The following is a 21,390-nucleotide window of genomic DNA, read 5'->3' as shown; positions in this document are numbered from 1 at the left end:
ACAACTGGCTTCATTGCTATTCTTCAAGCTCCTAAGCGCACTAGCTCCTACCCCTTCAGATGGAAGTAACACAAACAGCATAGATAGCTTCAGTATTTCAGGGGGTAAAAGAAATTATAAACATAATAACCTTTGCTAATAAAAACTCATCAATATTATAAGGGTCATGACATAGTTTAACCTTTAAAATGTTATTTGAATTTCCTAATTTTCTTTACAGTATATTGTTATAACCCCTCTATTTTATTATTAGCTACTGTTGTTAACCTCTTACTGAGCCTAATTCATTTACTTAAAAAAGTTCTTTTATTTGAGTATAGTTGATCCACAATGTTACATTAGTTTCAGGTGTATAACAGAGTGATCTGACTTCTCTACACATTATGCTTTGCTCACAACAAGTGTACCATCACCATATGATGCTATTAAAGTATGAATTTCTTAATTTTTGTAAATTTAAAACTCTGGTTTAAAAAAGAACAACAAATGTTAAGAACTGTTTTATGTATTATACGTGTTATGTTTTATACATGTATAACATATATGTAAGCTTTTCTGCCCTTATAAATGAGGAAATTAAGACTTATGTGACTTGCCCAAAGTTATCAGCTATTAAGTGGCAGAGTCGAGACTCCAAACTACATCTTCTGGTTCCAAGACTAATGCTTTTTCCACTCATCAGTTGTTTAGAGATAGATCATTCTCTTTGTTTAGATTTTTACATGTTATTGACTACATATGCTAAAATATGCTGAACTATGAGTGGGCTTTATAATCAGTAAATTTTAACTAATTTAACTATACTAACACATAGATTTCATCTTAAATTCCTCAGTATTTTTTTTTTTTGATCAAGAGAAAATCCCTTTCTTGTCTAGCATTTCACTTTAACAAAATGGCCAAGTATTAGTCCCTATTTAAAAAAAAAAAACAGAAACAAAAAACACTCTAATACAAATGCCATTATTTCTACTATAACAGAAGAGCACCATCTAGAGATGAGAAAAAAGGCACAGAAAAATTCATTGGTCATGTATGCCATACTTCCTAAGATTTTTATCTGTAGCAGTATTTTTCCAAAGTTTATACTAGGAAACACTAGTTCCCAGGGATGTTAATAGAGATTATGTATATATATTTTTTAATTTCTTAATTGAAAATGATAGTTCAATTAAGACAAGGGAAAGCTGAATTAAAGTTAAGACTTCTCAGAATAATAATGGCCCAAAATTCATTAAGTGCTCACTCTGAGCTAGCTACCATGTTATTGAAAGCTCTTAGACACATTATCTCATTTAGTTTTCATAATCCTTTGAAGTTGATATTATCACCCCCAGCTTATAGATGAGGAAATTAAAGCTTAGAAAAGTTAATTAACTTGCTCAAAGTCACACAACTAAAGTGATGGTTCTGAAAACTAATATATTATATGTCAGCTATACTTCAATTAAAAAATTTTCTTCTCACAATTAAAAAATAAATAAAGGGATGGTTAGCTTGGCTCCAATACTCTGCTCTTAAATACTCCAGAGAAGGGTGCCTGGGTGGCTCAGTTGGTTAAGCAACTGCCTTCGGCTCAGGTCATGATCCTGGAGTCCCGGGATCGAGTCCCACATCGGGCTCCCTGCTCAGCAGGGAGTCTGCTTCTCCCTCTGACCCTCCCCCCTCATGCTCTCTCTCTCTCTCTCTCTCTGATTCTCTCAAATAAATAAAATCTTTAAAAAAATTTTAAAAAAAATACTCCAGAGAAGATAATTGGCAATCTATAGGTTGAATTCAAGACACAATTTTTAGTCTGCCCGATGTTGCCAAGATTAAAGTATTGGGAGACTTTTATATAAAAACTTGTTGCATCCAGATTCTTTCAAAATCATATGAAAAATTGGAAGATCTCATTATAGTGGTCTGCAAATCTATATGGCAACAACTAGCTTTATCCCCTTCCAGAAGGAGTATGCATTGTCCAGATTACCCAGTCCTAAAGGTAAATAAGGAACTTAACTTTTACACTCTGCCTATTTCATTCATTTTTGTTACTAAATTGGGCCCTGCAAGCATTTAGTTGGGAACCCACCCCCAACCCCTGCCCCTTCCATTATACAACAGTCTTTCATATACAAATGAATACTGCCAGTCTCTAAAAGTGGAGAGGAAGATGCGGTGTTTTTTCAAATTCTGAAGTATGTTGAGAACGCTGATCTATAAGTATTTATAATTATTGTAACCATAAAGATATTTGATATTTAGATAAATACCAAACCATGAAGGAAATGGAAACTACTTACAAATATTAGTCCTGATATCAAAGAAGATGTTCCTGTAAGTGCCACGTAGAATTTGGGTGTCAATGAATTTAAAAATACTGTCACTGCAAAAGGAAAAAAAAAAATCAAAGTTTAAAAAAACGTAAATTCAAAATACTCAAGTTACAAATACGCAGTTGTCTTTATGAGTGGAGGAACATAAATAGTTTTAATATCTAGTATGAGATTCATTTGAGAAAGTTGTAATTTTTAAAAAGGTACTTTTTTAAAGTTTTTTTTGTTTATTTGACAGAGAGAGACACAGCGAGAGAGGGAACACAAGCAGGGGGAGTGGGAGAGGGAGAAGCAGGCTTCCCGCTGAGCAGGGAGTCCGATACTGGGCTGGATGAGGGGCTCGATCCCAGGACTCTGGGAACATGACCTGAGCCGAAGGCAGTCGCTTAACGACTGAGCTACCCAGGTGCCCCTAAAAAGGTACTTTAAATTCCCATTCTATCATATCTTAAAAATTACCTTTGAACATGTAAGGGTAGCATTTTTTTTTTTTTAAGATTTTATTTATTTGACAGAGAGAGACACAGCAAGAGAGAGAACACAAGCTTGGAGAGTGAGAGAGGGAGAAGCAGGCTTCCTGCTGAGCAGGGAGCCCGATATGGGGCTCGAACCCAGGACCCTGGGATCATGACCTGAGCTGAAGGCAGACGCTTAACGACTGAGCCACCCAGGCTCCCCGTAAGGGTAGCATTTTAAACTGATAACTTGTTAATTAAGCAAATCAAAATGAGATAATTCAGTTTACTTTTGAGAATAAATTAAGAACCTATCAACCATAACTTCGACAAGAAGTTTTGCAAATCCCTAAGGATAAACTAAACAAACATCCTGTTACAAAAGAGATTTAGAACCACTCCCTAATTATTTTGTGAGATACAAACCAGTGTTTCAAATTAGAGGCAAGGAACCAGTATGTGTATGTATTTGGTATGTCAGACAGAGAGGCAAAATAAACCAAAGAGGGTAGCAACAGACTGAGAGAACTCCTTGAACCTAACTCACTGAAAGCCTGGACCAGATTTTTCACTTCAAATAACTGTCTCATAAATACTACGGGTTTCAGAAATAAATAAAAATCTATCATAGTTAACTACTCTCATCTAAATGGTGATCTAGTTAACACGTGGAAAAATAAATGATAAAAGTCAATGAATAATATTTCACTGAGCATGTAAACCACTAGGTAAGCACTTCATTAACCAGTGACAGAGACACCAAATTAGCTCTTTCAAACAGTCTAGGAAGGCCAATTTATTTTTAGTATGTTTAGTTATACCTGAACTTACATAGAACCTATATTTTAAAAAGTCCAAAATATTTCAGACCATTATCTCACAGTATTTCAGGTCATTTTATGAAATAGAAAAGGAGACATTTGCCTTTTCTTGTTGCAGAAAAATAAACCACAGGTACTGATAGTCACAGACAACACACAGCAGAAATACTTTCATCTTGTTCAGAGCTTGAGTGGAAATATTGTAATGACATGGTAAGAGGCCCTGGTTCCCATCCACTTTGTCCTGGCTACAGGTAAAGGATAGTATTTGCAGAATCCACGGGGATCATCACTTCTTACACGTCTTTGTATCTTCAGCTCAGACTAATATAGCAAGCTTTCTACAAATGTTGAAAGAAGTAAGGAAAGAACTCATTACTGTTTGTGGCTCTCTTTCCCTTTACTTCCTGTACTGTTTTATTACTCAAGATAAAGCCCAAAGCAAAGGACAGACCAAGATACCACGAAAACTTTCTTGACAGAACTATCTTAAAATATTTGGCTAAGGTCATGGCATTTTTTTCCTTTTAGGTCTTTGCAGAAGCGGTCATCTTTGTTGTCTGGGTGTGGGAACTCTCAGCTAATCCGCGAAACACTCAAAAGAATGATTTTCAAGGGATCCTACCAATGCTGGGAGGGTATATAAATTCTGCAACCGATATGAAAACGCTCTCATCTGTCATACTACCTGAAGCCTACAGCTTGTCAGGTGGCTCTTCCTCGGGTAAACGAGGACAGAAAAGAGAGGGCGGATCTTAAGAGCTCAAGGGAGGAGCCCATAGCTGCGGCTCAGGTTTGACAATCAGCTGCGGAGTCGCTACTAGGTCGCGCACCACCAACTCATTCTCCAAAGCCCTCCAGTGACTGCGGAGAATCTCTACCCTTTGCCCCTTGCCCCCGGCCCCTCTTCTAGCTCCCCCGCCCGTCCCCAGGGAGGTCTGGGCCTCTCACCCGCAGCCAAATTCTCACACAGCCTCAGCGGGACCCTCAGAGCGTAAAGCAGTCCCAGCCCCGCCACAAACCACAGCGAGGCCCCAGTCCCCGCCAGCCCGGCCCGCAACCGCTCCCTCCAGCCCAGCGACGGGCTCAGGCCAGGAGCAGGTGCAGGAGGAGATGCCGCAGCACTCGCTGCTTCACCCAAGCCGTCACCGTCCGCCATCTTGCCGCTCCCGCAGGCTCCGGGAGCTGGGAGGGGAGAAGGGCAGGAAACCGGGAGTCGGGAATCCTGGGATAGTGGCGGACATGAAGTTGGCCTCTGTGAAGGCTGAGTCCCAGGGAAAGCGGAGCAAGAAAATTTGGAAGGTGGAGGAGAGTCCCAGGACTGGGGTTACCTTTCCTTCGAAGGGCGGGAAGGGGTGACTAGCGGCACATATTCTGGAGGAACTGGACTGAGATGTGATCTCGGAGTGAAATGTTTTTGCTTCCATACGAGTGAGGATCACCTCTCACCCTATTCCTGGGGTTGGAAAAGCCACCGACCGTTCCAGGGCCCGAGCAGCACTTAGCCCTTTGGACTCGGCTGCCACGGAGATCACTGGTACTGGGAAGACCTACAGTAGCAATTGCTTGGTCGGATGGAGCTCGGATGTCAGGAATAGTCGAAACACGCTCCCAGCGTCTCATAGATGAATGGGGGAAATGAATGTAACTCAGTGAGGAAGCAATTAGACTTAAAATCATTTAAGGAAAAGGCTTAAGGCAGAGTTTGAGACTTCCCGGAGCTCCCGTAACTGACATGGCGCCCTCTAGGTCGGCGTTTCCGGGCGGGTCCTTCCAACGGCCCCCGCGGTGATTCCATCACTCAGCTTCCTTCCCGGCCTGCCTCGCGCCAGGGCCGGGTTGGGCCAGAGCAGCCCAAGATGGCCGACTTCGAGGACCGGGTGTCGGATGAGGAGAAGGTAAGGGGTCCGCCTCTCTCTCTTGCCTCCTCTCGCGACAGGGAACAGGGGCCCGACCTGGCTGCGGTGGGAACCCTGGCAGTGTCCCCAGGAAAAAGAAGCTTCTTGGCCTGTGCTGGCATACGCTCTGCAGTTGGGACGCTTCTCTCTTTAGGGGCTTTCGTCTGCCTCACGGTGGCCCCAGTTCCCCATTCCTCAACTCTCTTTTTCTCCTCCTGGGCCTGAGGCACAGCCCAGTGACCTTCCTGCAAGCGAAGAGACTTTCCTTTATTGAATCGTGACTGTGGACCTTTTTCTGTAATTAAGAGAGGGGGCGACGGTGATGTCTCGACGTATCAAGAAGCAGTTATTTTACCGCCTTTAACTGTTGGGGCTCTCCCCATCCCCCCATTTTTAAATATGATTGAGGCTAGTTTAGGGCGAGTCACTTCCTGGTCAGGGTGGCCTCTTAACTTCCCTTTTGCTCCTCCTTCCTCAGGAAGTGATTTTGCTGTCACGACTCCTCGACAGGGAGAGGTCCCCATGTGTTGTCCACCCATCCACTCTTTTCTCACTGACTATCGGCTGAACTGATTCTCAGTAATAAATGTGTAAGCCTCAGGACATTTGCTTCAGAATTTAAACACCACTCTTCCCCGTAGACACTCCCTTGATTGATTGTATGTATGCACATTAGCCCGCGGTGACTCCATCCCTTGCGTCTTACATCCTATTAACGGTAATTTTTGAAAAATAGTTTTCTATTTCTTGTTAACAAATCAAGAATAGCCAGCGAATTTTTTTTTTAACTCTATAAAGGTTTTTTATATAGCACATAAACTTCATATTAACACATTCAAGTCTGGACAGAACATCGTGCTTTCTTTGATGCTCCACTGTGGTGTCTTTGAGTATAGTTAAATTTGTCAATGTGTAATTTGCCTATTTACTTCTTCAAATGTGTTTTAAATACAAGAGCATATTCTATGTTAGGTGGAATAACTTTTTGCTGACAGCTGCACACCTTTCTTAACACTTTGTCAAGCTTTTCAGTAACTACCTGATTTTAGGGCCTGTAGAAATTAGAATGATTTCGCTAGATGACTCGTTATAGGACAAGAATTATGTCTTTTGTTTCTCACAGTGACTGTAACAAAATGTGCACTTTCTTGCTCTGTAAATGTATCTGGGCTCTTTTCTTTTTTTAATAAAAGAGAATGGGATGGCACAAGGGACAGTTTATGATCCAGGAGTACTCGGTACAGAATGATTTGATATGTCATACTTACATACACCATGTCATTTTGAAATACTGAAGAATGTGCTAAACACTCACAAGTCATTGAATAATACTTTAGCATTGAATTTTCTCATTCTTGAAAATTCTCATGTGTAAAACGGGAGAAAAGGACATCGTATATATGAATTTATGCTGAAGAGAAGACTGTAATTAAATGTCTAGTCTTAAGTCAAAGAGTTTTGATTTGGATGAAATTAAATTATAGTAAAAATTGGAATAACCAAACATTTGTTAGCTCAATTGATTGTCCACTTGTTTTAAGGAAAAATACTGTTACAACAAAATTTCACCAAAAACTAAAATAACAATAAACTTTGAAGTTTATGGTGTCCAAACAATACTACGTTTACTAGTATTGTCGGGTTTTTGTCTTTCACGATAGGTTAGAATGCCTTTTTAATTAAACTTGGGAAAATATAATACATGTATTTCAAATGAAAAGTGCAAACTGAGATGTCTTTGGATATTGACAATGTTTAATAACGTTAATAGTCTTGATTTTATAACAGCTGATTTGTGACCAGTTTCCTCTTATCTCCCAGCATACTTCTTTTGTTGCTTAATTTTAATAATGACACAGCAAGCATGTTAAAATTAGTACGGTAAATCTGTCCCAAAATGCTGATGAATTTCATATTCAGTAAACAGTTTTAGATTAGCTACATCTTTATTATTGTGGATAACTACGAATAGCTGATATCAAGAAGTCTCATATAATCCATATGATTTGAGATCACTGAAATTTTGTTAGATTCTTAATCCCAGACAGAAATTGAACTGTATTTCTCTGTTGCGAATCTGTAAGTAAAAAGAAAGGGCCTTGATTTGTAAGATTACTTCAGTTCTCCTTCAGCTTCATAGCTATGTTGCCCCCTTTTCCTCCAGACTTCTAATTCCTTTTAACTCAGGAATTCAGGAATTGAGGTATTTTTCCAACAAAACGAGTTGATATGAATATCTTAGCATTCATAAACAACCCTTAAGAGAGATTCTTGTACTATAAAATTTTCACAGCCAAGGCACAATTACAAATTTTTAAAATCAGGATATTTTCAGCTGTAATTTGTATCGATTCTTCCTTTAAGGAACTCTGTAAACTTTCCATTTTATCCTCTTTTTAACCAAATTCTCAACTGCATTTGATTTGGATTTTTTTAAGGCATTTATGTCATGATGCAAATATATTTTAATACTGCTTTTTTATCTTTGTTGCATTTCCTAAAAGCAGTGAACCCAGAGGTGAATTTGGTGTTGGTAGTCTTTGATTTCCTTGCAAGTACTTCTATAAAAGCTAGTAAGATCAACCATTCTCATAAGAAACTGCTTAGGGATTTTATCACTTTACAAAGAGGAAGTTGGGTTTTTTAACTTCTACATTGTTACCTGAAATGGTCATGCTGAGCTGCCTAAATAAAACAGGAAGTTGAAAGTGTAAAATAACTTGCAGAAATAAATGCTTTTAGTTTTATCCTCGAGTTCGGTTTCTGAGAATGAGTTGTATTCTTCTAGTCACTTAGACTCTTCAGTTCCTTGGTTCCAAATGCTTAACAAGACCAAAATGACAAGATACCATAATTAGAAAACTTGAAGTATGAGACAGACTTCTCATTTGGGTTCCTTGCACTGTTTCCTTTATTTCATGATTCAGCATTTTTAAAACGTAATTGCAGAAAGAATTTTAAGGTTGAAAAAAAGTGCAATTAGCATATTTTTCCTTTCAGCTTATTAACTAGTAGAATATTTGTGAACAACCTCAGAAATGCCATAACTGAGAAATGAATCTATATGCCTTAAGCTTAGATAATCGTATCATCTTTAAGGCACTTTTTGAGAAACAGGTTTATCAAAATTATTTAAGAGAGATGTGAAAATGTAAATAGATACAGAAATTTGAGGGCTCTGTTAGAGCTCATGAAAAATATCCTTTTAAACTGGATTTTTTAAATTATATATTACCTCCTTAATTTACTAGATGATTTGTTACCCTCATAGGATAAACCCTAGAGCTTATTTGCTATAGGTGTTTTCTAACAAGTCATCAATTAGTATTAGTACTGCCATTCTTTATCTTCCCTTTTTTCAATTAGATTAGCTGAGTAGTATTTATAGAATCTGTTAAAAAATCCTTGGATGGGTGCATAAAGCCTAAACAGGTGCAAACTCAGATGCCCAGTCTTTGGTTAAGAGTGTAGGTTAATGCTAAGGAAAGTAATTTGTCGGAAAATTCAGACCCTAGGTTTGTCTGAATCAGAAGCTATGCATTTTTTCACATGCACATGTTTTTCCCATGTAACCATGAATGAAAAAACCAGAATAGAGGTGTCCATTCAATGAATTATAAATGAAATATTGTGATGTAGTGGGAAAGAATGATTCTGAGTGTCAGGAGATTTGGCCTCTCTCTGCTGAGCTTTTAGCCACCAGTGTGATTTTGGAAACATCACTTAACCTGTGTGGGCCTCAGTTTTCATGTAAAATAGGTAAGGAGAATTGGATCAAAGTAATCCAACAAAGTTTAATGAACTTTTACAAACTAATAAAAACAGTCTGTTTTAAAAAATGAAACATTAAAGTGTTTAAGGAGTTTCTATCATTTTCTGCTTTTGCACATTTGCCCGATAATGAAACAATTCTTTGGTAACTGAAACCCTATCTTTTTCTTTAGTGCCTAGCATAGCACCAGGTACATAGTTGAGGCACAACCTATTTATATGAAGGAAACCAATCAATCACACTTTTCCTTCATTCTCATATTTCCTCGGCTCATGCTCCCTCACCCCTCCCCCTGCCCCCAATTATTTTTGGTAATCTCTAGGTATTTCTTGGGTTCCGGAATGTGTCCCACACTCTGGGTTCTTTGGACATTCATTGTGCCTGAGCATCTGCTGCTATTACTGGTGATCTGCCATGCCAGTGCTGGGAACATTAGATCCCTCTGGGAGCATTTTTCCTGGTAAATACCATAAAACTGCAAAGCCTTATGCATACCCAAATGACAATGAATATATACATCTAGGCTTGCAGAAGCCCTAATAAAAGTATTTCCTTCATCTGCTTTAAGTTCTCTCCTTTAGAGCTCAAAAAAGCACACGCTATAAGATCAGTTATCATTTGTGCTTTTCTACTCATGAATTTCCCTCACTTTCTCACATGCCCCCCCCCCCCAAAAAGAAGAAGAAGTTCAAGTTCTTATATGGATCAGCTCCTAAAAATAGAAACCCTGGGTAGGAGAAATCAGTCATGATACTGAAGACCGTTTAACTACTTGGGGATTTCTGAACTAGGTGATAATTTTAACATGCACTTAACTGTTGTTTTCCCTTTTCCCTTCATCAGAACCTCCTGACACCCTTTGCATTTCAGTTCATCCCACCATTGTTCCCTTTTAGTCACGCAGGCCCAGAGCATTGGCATCATCTTTTTCCTTCTTAGCCTCTTCTCTCATGTTCAGTTAGTATTCCAGTTCTGTAGGTTCTTCCTTCTTATCATTAGATTCTGTTCCTCCATTTCCATTAGTATTTTTAAGAAAATCATAATGTATAGGATCTATAATCACATTGTTTAAAATTAAAATGTAGGACAGAGCATGAGTAAAACGTCTCCCCACCCTGTTTTCTAGCCATCCAGTTCCTGAGAGGCAGCCAGTATTACCACTTTCTTCTATACCTTTTCTATTCTGTGCATATACAAGCAAACAAATGTACTTTTTACTTAACAATACGTCCAGCCCATCCACATATCCTTCTCCTATTAGTCTTCATTCAGGACCTTTTCTGACGCTTGAATTATTTTTAACAACATTCTTAATTGTTCTCTTTGCCTCCAGCCTCTTTTTTCTCTCTACATTTTCACATATCAAAATTTTACATATTACAGCCTCTGCAGTCCTTCCCCTCTTCATGACATCTTCATTCTTGAGTTGCTCAGGCCAAAAAGTTTAGTGTCATCTTTGGCTCCTGTTTCTTTCACAATCCACATATAGTCTATTAGCAAATCCTATAGGCTCTGCCTTCAAAATATACCGAGAATTTGACTGTTTTTTCACCACACCTTATTCCAAATACTATGGAAGAAACCACTGTGATTGCTCACTGAGGTTATTGCAGTAGTTTTCTCTCTGGTGCCCCTGCTGCTACTCTTGCCTCCTCCTCACCAGCCAGCAGGCTTTCTCTTCAATGCAGCACCCAGAATAATCTGGTTAGAAAATGTAAGTCGGAACATGTCACTTTTTTGTTCAAAATCAATGGCTTCCCATCCTCTTCAGAATAAAAGTTCTTACTCTTACTCCAAGTCTCTATGTCTTTACCACTTACCTCTCTGACCTCATCTCCTGTTTTCTGCTGGTCCTCCCTGTTCTAACCACACATTCTCACCTAAAAGCGTCTTTGTATTTGCTCTGTACGCTGGATTTGTCTTCCTTCTATATCCTTACTTCCTTTACCTCTTTCATCAGAAGTCACTTTCTCAATGAAATCTTATCTGGTCACCCTGTATATTTCCAAATCCTAACATTTCATTATCCCCTTACCTTCCCTTATTTTTTATTCCTTAGCATTTATCAATGGCTACCAGACCATGTAGTTTATTTAATGTTATCTGTTGTTTCTCCATTTGAATGTAAGTTCCACAAGAACCATACACTGGTGAGTCTCCATTGCCTAAAACAGTGCTAACACATAGTACACTGTCAGATATTTGTTGAATGAATGAATGAATCTGACTTTAATAGCATCTGTCTTGATTTCATAGCTGTTAGAGGACAGAATGATTTCCAGATTTTGTGAAGCTGTATTGAGGACTCCAATACTTCCATATTACTAACAGTTTAATTTTATTAATGGAGCTTCCCACTCAGAAAGCTTCAGCACTTCTCCATTACCTACAGAATAAAACCAGACTTGATATTAGCAAAACTACTGTCATCTGACTCATCTTATTCTACTCTTCTCTTTTATTATCTCCAAATAAAGCCTCTGTTCCTATGAAACTGGTCTGCTTACAAAATGCTGTTTTCTTCCCCACCTTTTGTCATTCTTACTGTTCCCTCATTTGTTTTGTTGTTGTTGTTTTAAAGATTTTTTATTTATTTATTAGAGAAAGAGAGCATGAGAGGGGGAGGGTCAGAGGGAAAAGCATGAGAGGGGGAGGGTCAGAGGGAGAAGCGGGCTCGCGGGACTTGATCCTGAGACTCCAGGATCATGACCTGAGCCAAAGGCAGTCTCTTAACCAACTGAGCCACCCAGGCGCCCCGTTCCCTCATTTGTAATGCCCTCCTTTTTTCCCCCTACAATCTAAAGCACTTTGGAGAGCTCAGTTTAGACCCACCTTCCGCTTCCTTACAGTAGTCTTTCACCAGCCCAGCCCATATCCATCTCCTCTTTCCTCTTAAGTTCTGTGCTCTGTATTTGCACTAGTAATTTGGCTTTGAATTATAGTTATTTTTAAATGATTGATAGATCTTTACTGAGGGCTATTTGTATAAATTCGTTTGCTAACAGTGGTAAAGTGTACAAAAATTTGAAAAACCAAGGTGCTGACTGTATACAATTTAAAAAAAAAAATCTTGATGCCCAAGCCATACCCTATATCTGTTACCTCAGAGTTTCTGTGGGTGAAACCCAAACATCAGTATTTTTAAAGTTCCCCAGGGTGTCCTAACATACAGCAGAAGTTCAGAACCATCAGCTTAAGGCAAAAGGGGATTTGTTGGCTTCTTTCACTATTCTTTTTTTTTTTAAAAGATTTTATTTATTTATTTGAGAATGAGAGAGAGCAAGAGATCCAGAGCACACAAGAGGGGTTGGGGGCATAGGGAGAGGGAGAAGACTCCCTGCTGAGCAGTGAGCCTGATGGGGGCTTGACCTCAGGACCCTGGGATCATGACCTGAGCCGAAGGCAGACGCTTAACCAACCGAGCCACCCAGGCGCCCCTTTTCACTAATCTTTTTGTCTTTATCTTTAGTAACCTCTCCGTGCCTTGGACCCAGTAAAGTGTTTTGTTGTTTTGAGTGAATGAACAAACTGGTAAATACAAAGATCCGAACTTTAAAGAAAACATGTTACTCAAAATTCAGTAACATCTAGGCATTTACTTAGGGAAGGAAACTTAAGTATCTGCTATGTGTAAGTCTGTCTCGTGTTACCTCATTGCATTCTTAAAACAGTCCTAGATATGAGCAGGTATTATACCCACAGATGAAGAAACAAAGACCTAAGCAGTTAAATGTTAAAGCTGGCATGAGAAACCACATCTGACTTCCAAAGATTTTGAAGAAAAATTAAAATTGGCAAAAAGATGTACCTTTAACTTAGAATGCCATAATATGCCAGATGTGCAGTAGATCTTCATGTCAGAAGCTTCCTGTTTCCCACCGCTTTTGTTTCCATGCGGCGAAGGTTCTCACCACCGAACTCTACCCTTTTGGACTTTGGTCATTGCTCTCAGCATCTGCATCTCAGGGTGTTTGCTGTGGATTTTTCCCTAGTTTCTTAACTTGGTCTTCCTATTTCCAAAACAATGCCCATTGTATATTTGGCGCTTGGAATCCTTTAACTGTCTGCCCAGTCACCTAGAATAGGTGATGAGAGTGTGTACATTTTAACACAGCTCCTAAGCAACAAGTTGCTTCTGTGATCTTTTCACTCATTTTTATCTTTTTTTCTGACTCATTAGAACATATCTGACTTTTTTACTTCCTCAATTCTTGATGTAGACATTTAGATCCTCTAATTAAAACAAATAGGGTCTTGGGGCACCTGGGTGGCTCAGTCGGTTAAGCATCTGCCTTTGGCTCAGGTCATGATCCCGGGGTCCTGGGATCGAGCCCCCATTGGGCTCCCAGCTGAGCAGGGAGCCTGCTTTTCCCTCTCCCTCTGCCTGCCACTCTGCCTGCTTGTGCACACGTTTGCTTGCTCTCTCTCTGTCTCTCTCTGTGTGTCAAATAAATAAAATCTTAAAAAAATAAATAGGGTCTCTTACCTCCTTCCGTATGAATAGCAATGCTATTTTGCATTTAAGGTAAGACAATTTTTTAAGTCTTCACTGAGACTGAGCCAGTACTTAAATTTTTTTTTCTGTTCAGTAGTTGATGTCTTAAGGCTTACAACTGACTTTGAACTTCTAAGTGAACACTTAAGACGTATACTTGGAAATCTTTTTACCAACATTCTGAGGTTTTATATTAGGAGAGTCCAGAATGAGAACGAAGGGATGATTTCCTTCTAACTTCATGCATAGAAAAGTTAAAAGGGAATTGTTGGGAAAGATTAACTAGAAAATAAAATAGGCAAGAGCAGATTTTTGGGTCTTGTCTGTTGTAAGTTTTATGCTTAAGTATGTCATGTTTTTATAATATTATACTAGGTGACATAAAATACAATGATGGGTCTGTTCAAGAAAAAAATATTCTGACACTTGTTAAAATAAGAAAACTTTATTCAGTATTTTTGCATTAGTGTAGAGAGCTAGATCTCAGCTCCAGATGAGGCAGAAACAGCCAGGGATCTATAGCCATCAAGCAGAATGAGGGGGTCAGTGGATAGAAAATTAGTAAGAGGACACATCACGGGTGGAGGGATTCTTGCTAAATAGATCTAACAGGATTCTTGTTAAAGGCAGATTGAGGACTTACACATCAAAAGTGGGGGATAAGGAACTTGATCAGATAAAAGTGGGCGAATTCTCACTAAACTGACAACAGGATTCTTGGTAGGACTGGGTTAGGCAGGTCATAGATAGGATGGAGCCAAGATCAAGGCCTAGCTGAAGAGAGGGCTCAGAGTAGCCTAACATTTGGTCGAGAAGATAATTTGATACTCCATGTGTGATACATAGTTACTTTAATAAATTTTGAAGCAATTCTTTAGAGTTGATAGTAGGTTTTTTGTTTGTGTGTGTTTGTTTTTTTAAAGATTTTATTTATTTATTTGACAGAGAGAGCACAAGCCGGGAGAGCGGCAGGCGGAGGGAGTTGGGAGAAGCAGGCTTCCTGCTGAATAAGGGAAGCCCATTGTGGGACTTGATCCCAGGACTCCGGGATCATGACCTGAGCCAAAGGCAGTCGCTTAACCAGCTGAGCCACCCAGGCACCCTAGAGTTGATAGAAGTTTTAAAATGAAATTGTTGGGAGTTCCTTTCTATTTGCTAGATGGGATGCTGCCCAATTCATGAATCATTAAATAAAGCCAATTAGATCTTCGATGAATGAATGAGTGAATGAAATTGCTCTACTTAAACTTACCTGCTTTCCCTACCTGAAAAAACTTATAATTGGTTGCAAATAGAGAAACAGTTTCTAAGAACTACTTAAAATGGTTTAAAAAGAGTAAACAAGGCAAATTATTTGGAAGTACCATCTTTTTTTTTATAATAATCCTAATTTAAGACATTTTATGCTTTTAAGCTTTTGCCCTTACTGATAATGATAAACTATTTATAGCTAAATTTTTATTTCTAAGTACATTCTGAGTGTTTATAGTGTCTCTAGTTCTAAAGTAGGAAAATAATATTTAGTTTATTTGAAATTTAAAAAAACAGCTAACAGCTACAGTAAGTTTTATTTAATGAAACCAATATTCCATTTGGTCCTAGAGATCACTGGGAATATATTTTTTTTTCTAGAATTACAGCCCTAAATTAAATTCTTACTAGCCTCTGAGAACCCTCAGCCAGGAGGGATTTGTTTATTTGATAAAGGCACAATTCTACAGCTTTTGTACTATCATATAAACATGTCAACAGCTTGGAACTTGCCTATTACATTATTGCCCCAGACAGTTTATTGTTGATATACTGAAAGCTTTAGAATCAAATGAAGAAATGAACCACATTGAGGCAATTTATGTTTAAAAAAAAATTCTTTCTTGTCAAAATAATATGAGGGTGGGTGGTGGGCACCTGGGTGGCTCAGTCAGTTAAGCATCTGCCTTCGGCTCAGGTCATGATGATCCCAGGGTCCTGGGATGGACCTCCACGTTGGGCTCCCTGCTCAGTGGGGAGTCGGCTTCTCCCTCTGTGCCCGCACTCCCCCGTCCCCTCTCTTGCTCTCAAACTCTTTCTCTGTTTCAAATAAATCTTAAAAAAATCTTAAAAAACAAAACAAAACAACAAAACCACGCTAGGGGGAGGGAGGGAAGAGTAGGCAGAGCACAGTGAATATTCTCTATGATACTATAATGGTGGATACATGTCATACATTTGTCCAAATCCATAGAATGTACAACAGAAACAGTGAACCCTAATGTAAACCCTGGGCTTTGGATGATGATATATCAGCATAAGTTCATGAAATGAACAAATGAACCATATATGCTAGGGGTGTTAATAATGGAGGAGGTGTGCATCTTGGGGGGCAGGGAGTGTATGGAAAATTTCTGTAACTTCTTAGTTTTGCTGTGAACCTAAAACTGCTCTTAAAAAAAGTAAAGCCTTGGGGCGCCTGGGTTCTCATTTGGTTAATCGCATCTGCCTTCGGCTCAGTTCATGATCCCAGAGTTCTGGGATCGAGTTTCTGCTCAGCCGGGAGGCTGCTTCACCCTCTCCCTCTGCTCCCCTGCTCCTGCTCTCTCGCTCGCTCAGTCTATCTCAAATAAATAAAATCTTTAAAAAAAAGTAAAGCCTTAAAAAAATAACAACATCTGAATATCTTCAAACAAAAAAAAAACCTCTTGGGAAATAGCATTGAATTTCATGCAAACAGAACTTACTCTCTTAAGTGGATAAGAATAAGGTAAATCTCTTTCAGGAGGAGAAATGTAGTTATTAATCCTTGAATACCTCTGGAATGATGTAGAATAATATAAGGAAAATAAACATTTACAAAAGTACAGCTGGTTACTATTTTTTAAGTATAGCCTAGTTGAAAACAAGTAAACTTTGGAAGATGTGTTACTACTTTAAAGGGAAGTGAAGCAGAGACATTTTGGAGAACTTTTGGTCAGTAAAAAGGTTGCCGCTGTTTATAGTTTTTAGTAAAGACTGTAATGATGGGGAATATAAGGTGACTAGGATCCAAAGAATTTCTAGAATAGAGAAAGTATTTTCTTAATAATTTGAAGGGTTTGTTCCATTTGATAATTTAAAGCAGCAGTTGTCTTGATAGGACCAGTTAACAATAGCTGACATTTATTGTGCCTATTTTATTTTATTTCTTTAAGATTTTATTTTTAAGTAATCTCTACACCTGACATAGGGCTTGAACCCACAACCCCGAAATCAAGAGTTGCATGCTCCACCAACTGAGCCAGCCAGGGGCCCCTATATTTTGAATATTCTGCTGAAGACAAATATTATTACCTTATTTAATTTCACAAAAATTGTAAGAAGTAGGTACTATCCTATTTTAGGGTAAGGATGTGATTTAAAGACATTAAGTGATTGAAATTCAAATCCAGGTCTGTCCCAACTCCAGAGCCTGTATCTTTCCATTTTGCCATAGTATCCCATAATAATCTGAAAAGCTAAGAAGACTTCCATAGTATTGTTTTATTCAAAAGGGTTTTTGTAAACACTTAGTAATTGCCTGCTATATACTGTTTACTTTGCTAGACCTTGTATAGTATAGAAAAGGAAAGCAAGGCAGTTTGCAAAGAAAACTTCAGTTTTGGGGGATAGATAGTATCTATAGAACTAATTATCGGTAGTAATTATATTTTAGGTGCTATAATAAATGTTCAAACAAAGTATGGTAAAGTATGGTATAATATGGTAGATGATTCTTGAAATTATAAGTATGGGGAGTACTTCTTGGAAAGAAACAGAAGAACCTAACCTTAAAAGATGGGAAGGGTTTAGACCAGCAAAGATAAGAAGAGAGGCAAAACTTTCAAGACAGTGTAAGTCAATCCCAGAAGCAAAGTCTTTAATACACACAGTAGTCTAATGAGGGAGGTAAAGATTTTGGTAGACACCAGAGAAACAAGCTGGCAGAGATGTGGCTCCTGAAGTATACAATATATACAAGTATATTGGGCAGTAAAACTGGCCTGGGCCTTTCTGATAAGTAGAATAAGGCTATTATCTAGGGAAAAATTTCTTCCTTGCCTGTACAGAGTTATCACTGACATTCAAACAGAGCTGTAGTTGTTAAGTACTCGAGTCCTGTTGTATGTGATTTTCAAGAAAATAATTTTAAAAGCTAGTTATGAATAGATGTAATGTTGAAATATGTGGGGTCTGTTATTAAAAGATTATTATTTAATAAGCTAAAAACCCAAGTTTTATAAATTTTCTAAGTGTCTTTTAATATATTTTCTAAAGTAAGGAACTTTAGAAAATATAGTTGAATTTAGTTGAAAATTAACAGAATTAGCAGTTTCTGGGGAACAGTAAAGGTATACTACTTTCTCAGTTTGATGTTTAAACTTTCAGTACAGGTATTAGTAATGTAATAATGAAATTTTGAATCTTGCAAAGATTAGGTATTTTTCTTTATTTCCCCCTTTTAGGGAGAGGTGAAAAGATAAGGAGAATGGGAGGAAACTGAAATCTAGGAGAACTTATCTCTTACTGATACTTATAGATTCAAAATTCTCCCTTTTGGGATGCCTGGGTAGCTCAGTTGGTTAAGTGTCTGCCTTTGGCTCAGGGGTCATGATCCCAGGGTCCTGGGATCGAGTCCTGCATCGGGCTCCTTTTTTTTTTTTTTTTTTTTTTTGACAGAGAAAGAGCGAGAGAAGGAACACAAGCAGAGGGAGTGGGAGAGGGAGAAGCAGGCTTCCTGCGGAGCAGGGAGCCTGATGTGGGGCTCGATCCCAGGACGCTGGGATCATGACCTGAGCTGAAGGCAGATGCTTAACGACTGAGCCACTCAGGCACCCCTTGCATCGCGTGGGGCTCCTTGCTCAGCGGGAAGCCTGCTTCTCCCTCTGCCTGCCACACTCACTCTCTCTGTCTCTCTCTGAAAAATAAATAAAATCTTTTTAAAAAATAAATAAATTCTCCCGCTTTAGGTTAGAAACATAATACAGTGGATTCTGTGAAATCAACATTATTGGAGTATTTAAGTATATAAAGGATTAGAATTGTGTATAAGACTTGAGTTACTCTTCTTTCAAAATATATGTATGTGCAGGTGCCTGGCTGGCTCGGTCAGTGGAGCATGTGACTCTTGACTTTAGCTTAGATCATGATCTTGGGGTTGTGAGACTGAGCCTGCTTAAGAATCTCTCTCTCCTTTTCCCTCTGCCCCTCCCCCACTCTAAAAAATAAATAAATTTTTTTTTAAAACTTAAAAAATATATACGTGGAGGGGCGCCTGGTTGGCTCAGTTGGTGGAGTGTGTGACTACTGATCTCCAGGTTGTATAGGTTTGAGCGCCCCATTGGGTGTAGAGATTAGTTAAAAATCTTTTACAAAATAAATAAAATAAAATAGATATACATGGAGTTATATCCTTCACTGCAGATAAATGCTACGTGCAGTAAAACTACTACTTTATGGAATCGGGATTTATTTTAAAAGCCTTGTTTTTGTTTTTGTTTTTTAAAGCAGTTTTTGTTCATCCAGAACCTCCATATCAGTGATTCTCTATTAGGCTGGGGATGACATGCCTCCCTTCTATAGGATATATGCTTTCTTTTTTTATTATTAATTTTATTTATTTGAGAGTGAGTGAGAGAGCACAAGCAGAGAGAGAGGGAGAAGCAGGCTCCCTGTAAACAGGGAGCCTGATGCAGGGCTCGGTCCCTGGGATCATGACCTGAGCCGAAGGCAGACGCTTAACTGGCTGAGCCACCCAAGCACCCCGATATACCTGCTTTCAACTTTCTTTTCCCACCCCAGTCTTAAGAATGATTGATTAAATCACTGTTTTTAAAAACGTCATCCATCATTTTTATTGCCTCAAAAATATTTTTGCAATGACTAACTACTAAGTCATTTCTCTTTCCCTTTTTACTTCTGCCACTGATGTGTTTTACCTCTACCAAATTTCATCTTGTTAGATTTTTTTTTTTTTAATCTTTATTAGAGAGTGAGAGTTCATGAGCAGGGGGGAGGGGTAGAGGGAGAAAAAGACTCCTTGCTGAGCAGGGAGCCCAAAGTTGGACTCCGCCTCAGGACCCTGGGATCATGACCTGAGCTGAAGGCAGATGCTTAGCTGGCTAAGCCACCCAGGTGCCCTTCATCTTGTTAGTTTTGACCCAGTTTTGAAGCTAGATAATACTGACTTTTAAAGTTATTTTTTGTATTTTGTATTTGTATTTTTGTATTTTGTATTGTATTTATCCCTAACTTTGTTTCAACTGCAGCTTTCATAAGCAAGGCTCTACTCAATTCCTGATTTAAAAAAAAAAATTCTAAAAGGACTAGGCTAAATCCATGTGATACCATGCTAAAGATAATCCTCCTGAATTTTAATAGCTGTTACTACTGCATAGTATAGTTGATTGTCCAGTTCCAGGTCCACCTCTGTATAGGTATATGACCTTGGACAAGGCACTTAAACTATCCGAATCTATTCCTTTTATAGTGGGGATAAGTGTCTCTTGCCTGCCTACTTAAACAAGCTTTTTTTTTTTTTTTAAAGATTTTATTCATTTATTTGACAGAGAGAGACACAGCGAGAGAGGGAACACAAGCAGGGGGAGTGGGAGAGGGAGAAGCAGGCTTCCTGCTGAGCGGGGGGCCCAATGCGGGGCTCGATCCCAGGACCCTGGGATCAGGACCTGAGCTGAAGGCAGACGCTTAACGACTGAGCCACCCAGGCGCCCCCTAAACAAGCTGTTTTAAGATCAAAAGAGAAACTGGGTTATGAAAGAATTTTGTAAACAATAAAATAATAGTCATTAATTTACATTCCTAGCATGTGCCATATCTCAGTTCTGGATATACAGCAAAGAACAAGCATAATGAGTTCTTATGTTCTGTGCCAGGGCTTGGCAAATCTGATATACTGCATGTTTTTATATAGACTACACACTAATGTTTTTTGAATGGTTAGGGGGGAAAATCAGAAGAATATTTCATGACATGGGAATACATGAAATACAAATAAGAGTATCCAAAATAATGTTTGGGGGGGAGTGCCTGGGTGGCTCAGTCTGTTAAGCATCTGATCATGATCTGGGGTGCTGTATGGAGCCCTGGGTCAGGCTTCCTGCTCAGCGGGGAGTCTGCTTCTCCCTCTCCCTCGCCCTCTCCCTCTGCCACTCCCCCTGCTTGTGTTCTCTCACTCTCTCTCTCTCTCTCTCTGTCAAATAAAAAAATCTTTTAAAAAAATAATTAGCAGGTCACCTGGATGTATTTGTCAGTTGGGCGTCTGCCTTCGGCTCAAATCTCTTGAGTCCTGGGATTGGCAGGCCTGGCTCTCTGCTCAGCGGGGAGCCTGCTTCTCCCTCACCCTCTGCCTGCTGCTCCCCTTCCTTGGGCTCGCTCTCTGTCAAATGAATAAATAAAAATTTTTTAAAAATTAGCTCAGTGGGGGTAATCCTTTACAATGTATGCGTTTATCAAATCACATCATACACTTTAAATATCTTACAACCTTATTTCCCAATAGTACCTCAATTAAAAATAAATAAAACTTAATGGAACACAACTGTGCTCATTTGTTTACAGTTGGGACCTAGACCATGTGGCCCACGTAGCCCTAAAATGTTCACTGCATGGCCTTTTACATT

At 38.9% G+C, this 21,390-nt stretch overlaps 2 protein-coding genes across 2 annotated transcripts in view; one reads left to right on the top strand and one right to left on the bottom strand.

Moving 5' to 3' along the window:
- Nucleotides 1–4,753, bottom strand: part of ST7L (suppression of tumorigenicity 7 like) — a 58,547-nt gene extending 53,794 nt beyond the window's left edge. Inside the window, exons 1-2 of the mRNA XM_028101941.2 lie at nt 4,546–4,753; nt 2,286–2,368 (exon numbers count right to left, since the gene is read on the bottom strand). Coding sequence (XP_027957742.2) covers nt 2,286–2,368; nt 4,546–4,753 — 291 coding nt within the window. The remainder of the gene's footprint in view (nt 1–2,285; nt 2,369–4,545) is intronic.
- A 631-nt stretch (nt 4,754–5,384) lies between these two features.
- Nucleotides 5,385–21,390, top strand: part of CAPZA1 (capping actin protein of muscle Z-line subunit alpha 1) — a 46,653-nt gene continuing 30,647 nt past the window's right edge. The window contains exon 1 of the mRNA XM_028101942.2: nt 5,385–5,492. Within this exon, the coding sequence (XP_027957743.1) occupies nt 5,454–5,492 (39 nt within the window). The 5' untranslated portion in view covers nt 5,385–5,453. The remainder of the gene's footprint in view (nt 5,493–21,390) is intronic.

The sequence above is a fragment of the Eumetopias jubatus genome, unplaced genomic scaffold (genome assembly GCF_037043125.1).
Source record: "Eumetopias jubatus isolate StellerSeaLion01/CBP00866 unplaced genomic scaffold, mEumJub1_p1.0 scaffold_4, whole genome shotgun sequence".
NCBI lineage: Eukaryota > Metazoa > Chordata > Mammalia > Carnivora > Otariidae > Eumetopias > Eumetopias jubatus.
This window is presented reverse-complemented; position numbering and strand designations above follow the sequence as displayed.